The 9,112-nt window shown below is 48.1% G+C and overlaps 1 protein-coding gene across 1 annotated transcript; it reads right to left on the reverse strand.

Annotated features, from left to right (window-relative positions):
• Positions 1 to 427: 427 nt before the first annotated feature.
• On the reverse strand, positions 428 to 3,544 carry LOC147727216 (uncharacterized). Its single transcript, XM_086963590.1, has 2 exons — positions 2,643 to 3,544; positions 428 to 2,577 (listed from the first exon to the last, which is right to left on the reverse strand). The coding sequence occupies exon 2, from the start codon at positions 2,360 to 2,362 to the stop codon at positions 428 to 430; it is 1,935 nt and encodes a 644-aa protein (XP_086819716.1). The 5' UTR covers positions 2,363 to 2,577; positions 2,643 to 3,544.
• Positions 3,545 to 9,112: the final 5,568 nt, after the last annotated feature.

The raw sequence follows: 9,112 nt of genomic DNA on the forward strand, positions 1-9,112 counted from the left end.
GGCTGATGGCTAACTGCCGTTCCTAGCCCCCAGCTCCTCCTTTTCCGCCCAGCTTCGTCCCACCTCGGGCTGGTCCTAGTGCCCTGCTACTGTGGTCACTGTGGACATCATTACATCTCCCCCCTCTGTAAACAAAACCCACAAAATCAAACAAAAAAAAGAACACAGCAAACTGTTCGCACCCTCTTCTTTCTAGTCGTCAACTGTCTCTCATTCAGTCAGTAGTACCTTGACATTGGGGCTGCACTTCTTGAAGTACGTCACGTTGCGGGTGAGTCGTCTTCCGTCGGCCTCCGTAGTGATCATAGTTCCGTTTTGTTGAAACGCTAGACTGCATCACAATGTCTTTGGAATTGCGAGACGTCTTGCGTGGTCTTCTTGTGCTCAGGTTCGTGGTGGTTTTCAATCAGCTCAATCTCAATCTCCTTCATGAGGGGATGTTGTTCAGATTCTCTTTCGAGCACCTGCATATGATTTTACTTCTTTTTTGTCTTGTCCGGTCAAGGGCAGCACTGCCCTCCTGCTCGAAGTCATGTATACCAAACGGTGAGGCGCTATCTGAAAAGACCATCTTGGTTTGGTTCGGGGACTCATTCGCGGCCTCTGGTTGTCTCACCCACTCCCACTCATGTTTGGGACTGATGAACCCTTTGACTGTCTGGGAATGTGCATGTTTCTCTCTCTGATGATGATCTGTCTCTGCCAAAACGTCTGGTTTTCCTTGCAAAGTTACTGGATGGTCCTTTCCCATCCGGTGGGTAATGTCCACTATCTCAGTTTTCTTTCTGTAGGCCCTTTGGGTCAGCCTCACTGACCCTATCAGGGGTGAAGGTATCTTGTTTCTATCTTGATGTACCTGCGACTGACTTGACAGGTTGTCTTTTGGAGTGATTGAGTACTCAGGGACATTGGTGTGAGATACGTTACTCTTGATGGGAATAATGTCCTTTGGTTCTGGGGTGTGTTCAGGTGATTGACGCCATGGCCATTGTCGGGACCATGACTCGGTCGACTCGAGGGATCGACCAGACGTGCTTTCTGAATCAGAGGAGTCTTTTGTCGGTTTCCTTTGATACCGTTCCATTGAGTGTGTCTTGAATGGAGAATTTCTGAAATAGGTAGGCCGTGGCGAGCTGCTCCTAGAGTCGGAGTTCTCTTTGGGATATTTCTCTGGGTACCTTTCTCGAAGTGACTTCGGTATCATCTTATTGGAGAGGTTGTTTGATAACCACATATATATTTCTTGTGGTTGATCCCTTGGTATTTTATCTCTGCCTCTCTCGTGTGATGATAATGGCCTTCTCTCAGTTTCTTCATTGTCTTGGATGTCGTGGATGCGTTTGTCTTCCTCTTCAGTCCGTCTTATCTGGTTCGCTTCCTCTTCCCACTTGTTTTGTGCACTGATATCTGTGTTGCGGGTGTGATCATGTACCGATTTCCAGTGTTGACGTGACTGGTCCAGTCTTCTATAGTTTACCTTTCTTGCACATTTGTTGGGCAGGCTGTCATCTGTCCCACTTGACGCTTCATCTGCTTTCAAATCGCTCGCACTATATGTTGAATGACTCCTTGAGGTTGAATAACTCTTTGAGGTCGTGTTAGTGAAGCTGTCGCAATCCTGGATCATCCTGGTCTTTTGTGTTGTTGACTCAGAGTACTTCATGTTACTTTGTCTCTCCTGTTGGCTTATCTCCACTCTGTCTTCACCCTCCCCGTTTCTGGTTTTGTTTATTTCTTGTGCTTTATCCACAGACCTTGAAGATGTCTCTTTCCTGGTATCTTGGTGTCTTGTACTTAGGTGCAATTCTTTCGATAGTTCTCTTGCTTTGACCCGCTCTCCAACTTCGGCCTTCCTGATTATTTCCTTTAGCGACCAATGCCCTCGAAGAATCTTGTGCTTTGTATTAGACCTTGAACAACCTTCGATTACCCGGAGTCGAACTGCATCCTCATTTGTGAATGTGTTGAAGTGGCAGCATTGTACCAGACTTTGCAACCGGGTGATGAAGTTTGGCAATGATTCTCCTGGTTCCTGCCGTGCTGAGTTGAAGGCGATGCGTTCATGATCCACGTCATCCTTTGCGTTGAAATAGGCACGTAGCGTCTCTTGGAGTCTTTCATAAGTCTCTGTGTCCTTTTCAGAAAATGTTCTGAATAAACGTCGGCCCTCATGACCCACCAACTGGAGGAGTAGTGTCAGACATTTTCCATCTCTTCGCTCACCGGTGGTGTCAAGAAAATTATCCAGTGATTCCAGCCACCAGTTCCATTTAGGACCCAAACTCTGAGTATCAGTCTGTGTCACTGGGGGTGGCACTTCAATGCAGGGATTGGATCGTTGTGTTGCTTTTCCCACCGCCATGAGGGAGGACGATTTTGATCTGCTACGGTCACAGTACTGTTTCCTTTGCTTCCCGTGTTTTCCAATTATTTCTCTTCACACAGTGTTGAAAGTTTACTTTGGTATTTGTCTTTACTCGTGTTTGTCGTGTTTCCTTATTACTTGCTTGTCGTTATTTACCATTGCCTTCATTTATGTATTGTATTTGCTTGTGCTTGTTTGTTGTTTTTGTTGCACTCGCCAGTGCTCGTTTATTAATTTTGTTGCACTCGCCAGTGCTTGTTTGCTACCTTCGTTGCACTCGCCAGTGCTTGTTTGCTATGTCCGTTGCACTCGCCAGTGCTTGTTTGTTGTCTTCGTTGCACTCGCCAGTGCTTGTTTGTTATGTCCTTTGCACTCGCTAGTGCTTGTTTGCTATCTTCGTTGCACTCGCCAGTGCTTGTTTGCTATGTCCGTTGCACTCACCAGTGCTTGTTTGTTGTCTTAGTTGCACTCGCCAGTGCCTGTTTGCTATTCAGGCCTTCTGCCTGACTTCAAAATGGCCGCCGTTGGTTCCTCGCAGGGGATTGGACAAATCTGCCTGACTCCAAGATGGCCGCGCGTGAATCTCGTGTTCAACGAGATTTCGGCCGTTTTTGTCTTTCTTTTCACCGGATTCACTCTACTGCTCAGCGCTTTCACTCCACACTCCCCGCAAGCCAGTTTCAGCCACGATTCACCGCCAGAGTCACTTTTTCAGGTAGGGGAGTTTCTTCGCTTCTTCTTCGTGTTTTGGTCACTTTTGCCGCCGAGGTGGGCTCTCGGTGGGCACTGTAGATAAAACGCTCAAGCCTCCATAGGCTGGGCGAGCTTGGTTTTCTTCGCCGCCGGGGTGGGCTCCCGGTAGGCAGGCGCAGTGACACGCTCCATACCCCACACGTGGGGCGAGCTCTGGGGCTAGTCGATCGCCGCCGGGTGTGCACCTAGTTAGCCGTCTTCACACACGTGTGTGTTCGAGGTCCCTTCGTCGCCAGATGTAGTGTCATACAAACATACGCAGACACGGGTTACAGGTCACAGCTCTTTATTTCTCATACTTCTTCCTCGTGGGCTGACGGCTAACTGCCGTTCCTAGCCCCCAGCTCCTCCTTTTCTGCCCGCCCTCGTCCCACCTCGGGCTGGTCCTAGTGTCCTGCTACTGTGGTCACTGTGGACATCATTACAATGTCCTGGAGACAGGCAGGTGGGGTCACAAGGTCCTGTTGTGTCCAAGGCGACAAGCAGAAAAGAGACCTGCCTGACACCTTGCGCCACCTTTTAAAGGTTGGGGGCCACTACGTTGCTGGGATCGACTCTGAAAGTTTTTTTTATGCTACAGGGTGTTCTATCCCAGCCAACCTGTTCTGCACCTGACCCTGCCCAATGGCATGGGCTACCTGCGCCACGGCCCTAGGTCTGGGCCCCAGCGTCACACCATAGGCACGGCTCCCCCTAGATGGTGGAGCCTCTGCAGATACTCAATGTCTAACTTCAAATATATGTACCTTGATGATATTTATATCTTCAAGGTGCGAAGACGTGGAGTTAAGAATAGTAAATCTATACTTTCTTCTGTGGAATAACCTCCTGGATATTTATTTTTCATCTTTCCCTATTCAGCTTTTCCAGCCAAATATAAAAGTGCACATACAAATGCTGGTTCTGACATCCATTCATAGGTCTGTATTACACACACAGGATCAATATCTGTCCTTTCTCTGCCCATCCCATAAAAGGTGGAGATGGTGATGTGTACCCCCCTCCCCTTCTTGGTACCAGTCCCTCAGGTCGGAATCATAAGCGCGGTATGTGATGAACACCCCGCGACCCAGCCAGCAATGTTTTTTGGGGTTGATCAGTGTGGTAGTCGCTCCTCATTGGAAGAGAAGTGCTGAGCTCGTTCGTATGGCCACCTTGTCTGAATAGGAATTTGGCATTGGTCCCGGAAACTGGAGGGCAATATAGGACTATGGCTGTTCAGTAGTGCCACTGTAGGAGACTTCTATCAGGTATGTCAGTAGTGGGCCCCATATGTTGCACGGTCTCAAAGTCAGGGGCAGTAGTTCAGCATACATGGTTGATATTTTGGTCACTAAATTGCTCCCACTCAATATTTCAGACTACAACTTCTGCTTCTTGTACCTTTTAAAATATGTGAAAAGAAAGAAGGTTCCCAAGGGATTTACATTCTGCCTTTCACTGAGTGGCCTTTCAATGACAACAATAGCCAGAATCATATCACACTGAAGAAATCAGGATTTTATAGTGGAACATCACAGGGGTTTTACATTGGACTATCGGAAAGCACTTTGCTTCCCATAATGTCAAATAAATCAATACACACATCTGGCAGGCCCGGACAGGTGAGTCTGGGCACCGGGCAATCCCCCGGTAGGCTGGAGGGGGTGGGGGCCGGTTTTAGAAAAGGGGGCCGGTTTTGTGGCTGGGGGCCGATTTTCCGCCCTTCACAGCCTGTGATGGTCGGACTGAAAATCAGCCCCCGGCCCCAACCTCAACAGCGTGCGTCACATCATGTCTAAGAGTTCACTGTTTGCACATCATTTACAGTTCCCTGCCCCTGCCCCCGGATAAGCCTAGCGCCGCCGCCAGCAAGCATGATTGACACAACAGCACTGCAGCAAGTGGTGCTGGTGCAACCTAACGTAAACAAACGGAGGAGAAGGTGCCTGTGCGCAGCGTGCAAAATTATGCCCTGTCTCCTCCTGTCCCCGCATGCGCATTGGGCATCTAACTGAGAAGCAGAGGTCAGGTGCGCACTTGAAGCGGCCATAATTTTATAGCCAGGCAGTGGCTAGCGCCGCCGGACCGACCCCCTGTGTAGTGTGTCTGCAACAGTCAGAGTGCCACCCCACCACCAACAGTAGTTAGACAACAGGCCTGAGTGAGGTGAGTCCGTTTTTCTGCCCCCCCCGTCCCCCCACCGAAAGAAGCAAGCAGCGCGACGTGACTAGGCCTGGCCCTGGTCTGTATTCTGGACCGTCGAGGGGACGTGACACTGACTATGTAATGTACCTGATAAGTTATAAACGAGTCTCGGCCCGCGACTGAGGTTATAACTTATCAGGTGGTAGAGGTACACCTGGTCACTCACGTCATGCTGCTTCAGCTTGCTTCTTTCAATGCAATTAGCTGATCATTCCATAATGTCGCACCAACGCACGCACTCGCAGACAAAATCACACACAAGCTGCCTGGGCATTAAGCATAAAAAAAAACTGAAGCACTGCCCGCTGAGAAATCAGGCCTGTGTGAGAAATGCATTCGAGACAGGACACAACCTTGTGGAAATGCACACACGTCTTCCTTTCAACTCTCAAAGCAGGTCCTTTTTAATCAGTGATGATTTCGTGATTAAAACATTAATACAGAATTGCTGGAAAATTGGTTCATGTTAAAACTCCTCTGAAGCGAAGGTAGGGAAAAAATGCAGATACGGACTTCGGTGGCCTGTAGGAGTCATGGGGGGTGTCCTTCTGCCTGGGAGGTAGGGGGGGGTGATGTTAACCCCATGTCTCGGCTTTGCAGGGGCTGAATGCAAGTTGGACCTGGGCCACTTTAAACATTGTTTTTTTTGTTTGTCTGTTCATTTTGATTGTCGTTGTTCCATCTTTAGCTGTAAAATAAGGCCCAGCCGACCTTCGGAGCTTTGCTGCTGTCAGTTGTAAATGGATGGATGAGTGGATGAGTGAAAAGGTGGATGATACGTGAGTGAATGGGGGGATGCGTGGATGGTTGAACTTATGGGAGGAATGATGATTTGATAAGTGAAAGGATGAATGTATGGATGGATGAGTGAAAGGGTGGATGTAAGGCTGGATGAGTGAGTGAAAGGGAGGTTAAATGGACAAAAGGGTGAATAGATGAATGAAGGAGTAAAAGGGTAGATGGATGAGAGAAAGGATGGAGGGTTGAGTGACAGAGTGAAAGGGTGGATGGATGAGAGAAAGGATAGACGGATAAGTGAAAGGATGGATGAGTGATAGGGTCAATGGATGGATTCATGAGTGGATGAGTATATGGGTGGATGGAAGGATGGATGACTAAGTGTAAGGGGGATAGAGAGTGAAAGGGAGGATGGATGACTGAGTGGGTGGAAGGATGAGTGTCTGGGTGGATGAATGAGTAAGTGAAAGGCTGGCTGGATCAGTGAAAGGTTAAATGGCTGGATGGATGAGTGAATGGATGGATGAGTGGAAGAGTAGATGGATGAGTGGATGAATGGGTAGGGTGAAAGAATGAATGGAGGGATGGATGAGTGAAAGGGTGGATGGAGGGATAGATGAGTGGAATGATAGATGGATGGATGGAAGGATAGATGATGGATAGGTTTGCAAATGGTTGAATATTGTTATGGATGGTACACAGATAGAGGACAGAATGAATGGTGATTACACCTTGTAACCCCCATTATCTTAAGTAACATTTCCTATACATTGACTTTCACATGTATATGGGTCATTGTCTCTATATAAGATGTGCGTGATGTAACGCTCTCCAACACCTTGTCCTACTTACTTGGGATGAGTAGCACTATAAAAGAAATTAAAAACACATGAGAGAGGGTCTTTGTGAAGATGAGGGGCACCATTGGAGGGTGGTTGCAAGGCCGAACTGGCATGACTGGATATCAGGCGTTTTCCTGGGAGCCTGGAAAAGTAGGGTGGGGGCTGTTTTTTTAGCACAAAAAGACTTGCACATTTGCTCAAAGCTGCATGCATACTCAAAAACCATGAAGTGCACGATTTTCTCAACCTAATATAAACTTATTTTCACTTGTACTTAAGTGGTTGTCTATTTACTTACTTATATACTATTGCGCAACCTCCTCTGATGTGTCTTTAAAACTTACCTTTTGTCCTGAATTTCGAACTCCCGTCCTGAATTTCTGTCCTGAATTTTGACCCTTTGTCCTGAATTTTTACACTCACAGTCCTGAATTTGTACCCATGCCAGTTGGTCACCCTACTCACACGGTTATTTCCAGGTCACTTCCTGTAGATTGACTGGTGAACAGACGGCACGCTTGCAAGGTGGCTGCAGCAAGGCAAGGACGCCCTGGGTGGGGGTGTTGCAGAACGGGGGCGTGTTCAGTAGCCAGGAAAAGATTCCCCTGGCTCGTGCTTCGGGTCGACGCCTGGACCCTTGTAAGCAATCGCCGGCTACACTTTCCAAATTCCACACCATTTCCCCCTCGAGTGGCCAGCGTGCGCCTGGATGTGGCATCCAGCCCGAGCCGCCAATTTTCAACGGGTTCTTAATCTTTTCATAAGGTGAATTATAAATGCCCGGCTTTAGTGTTCTGAATCTGCGCGAGCAGAGAGAGCGCGCGGGCATCTGATGGGCACCGCTCACTCACTCACAGCTCACAGAGAAAGCGGCTCCCTCCATTATTAATGCATGGTCAGTCAGTCGCATCAAAGATTAATACCTTTTAGGCCGGTGGTGCGCGCTTTGTTGTCGAACAAACCAATAGCGTCGAGCCGAGTGCCAGGCTGTGGGAAGGGGGCGCCAGCCCGCAGCTGAACCCGCCTTTCACGTCGGCTCGCATCCATGCCACTTTATGGCGGCCATGTTATGGTAAAATAATGATGCAGCTTCGACTGCCATGTTTGCATTGTGATAGTACGCGTATATATGTCTAGAGATATTGTAATTGTATTTATATAGCGCTTACTGCCTCTGGCGAGGCATTGAAGTGCTTTTCAGTGAGTAGCACGCTACTCCTGAACCCAAAAAGGATTATGCTGGATTAGTAGTGGGAAATATAATTTGTTAAGGCGAATGGTGGACATGAGAGTCTGTTAGTTGGATTGAGTAGGATAACAGCATGTCAACAATAGTGCATACAAAGTAGTCCCATTGTGAGCAATCCCCTAAGAAAGACCTCATGAACTTTATGTTTGTATGCACCTTACTCTTTTCTGCACTAGAATGTAGGCTAGAGCCCTTCGTTCAAACATTTTCAGATTGTTAGTCACATTGCATTGGGTCTACCGCGAGCATACCATTTGCCTGCACCACCATTCTGCTTGTCTGCTGATTCTCCTCCTGAATGTTCAAATCGGTAGATATTTGGAATACAGGCTCTGTTCACTGTGGCCTTTCCGAATTTCGCCACCACTTTCCCCAATACCCTTGTCAAAAACATTTGATAATGCACAATCCCACAGCTACTTCGGTCTCAATTTATACCAGCCTATTATTAGTATGATCGCACTTTCCTTGGCTTCAAGAACAAAGGGAAACTCTCTACTTTTCTGGAGTGCCTGTCAACTATTCCCCTTGTAATTTGACCACCCAGGGCACTACTCCCAGGCTAGTTGTCTGCCAAATAAGGAGCTATCTCACTTATTAGTGGCGATCCACCATCCAGTATGATCTGTTTAGTAGCACACTGCACTCCTTGTCTTGCAGGCCAGCACTCTGTGAGAGGCTGAGCTGAGCGCACAACTCAGGCTGAGGGGCTCGGGTCCCCCTCCGTATATGCACATCTCTGCGTGTACACGCTGATGACAGGACCGTCGCAGGTGCAGGCAATACATCAGAAATGTGTAATTATGATGATGAATCAATCATCATCATGATTACAATTTTTGATTTGGTGCGCATGGTGCGGGCGGCAGGGCGGCAGGTCGCGATGTAAGTAGGAGATCTGAACTAAGCTAATGCAGCAGGCTGGCTGGCTGCTTTGTTCGTTCTCCTACTTTAATCACGGCCTAGGCATGGGTTGGA

Source organism: Lissotriton vulgaris, chromosome 3_1 (genome assembly GCF_964263255.1).
Source record: "Lissotriton vulgaris chromosome 3_1, aLisVul1.2, whole genome shotgun sequence".
In the NCBI taxonomy this organism is placed as follows: domain Eukaryota; kingdom Metazoa; phylum Chordata; class Amphibia; order Caudata; family Salamandridae; genus Lissotriton; species Lissotriton vulgaris.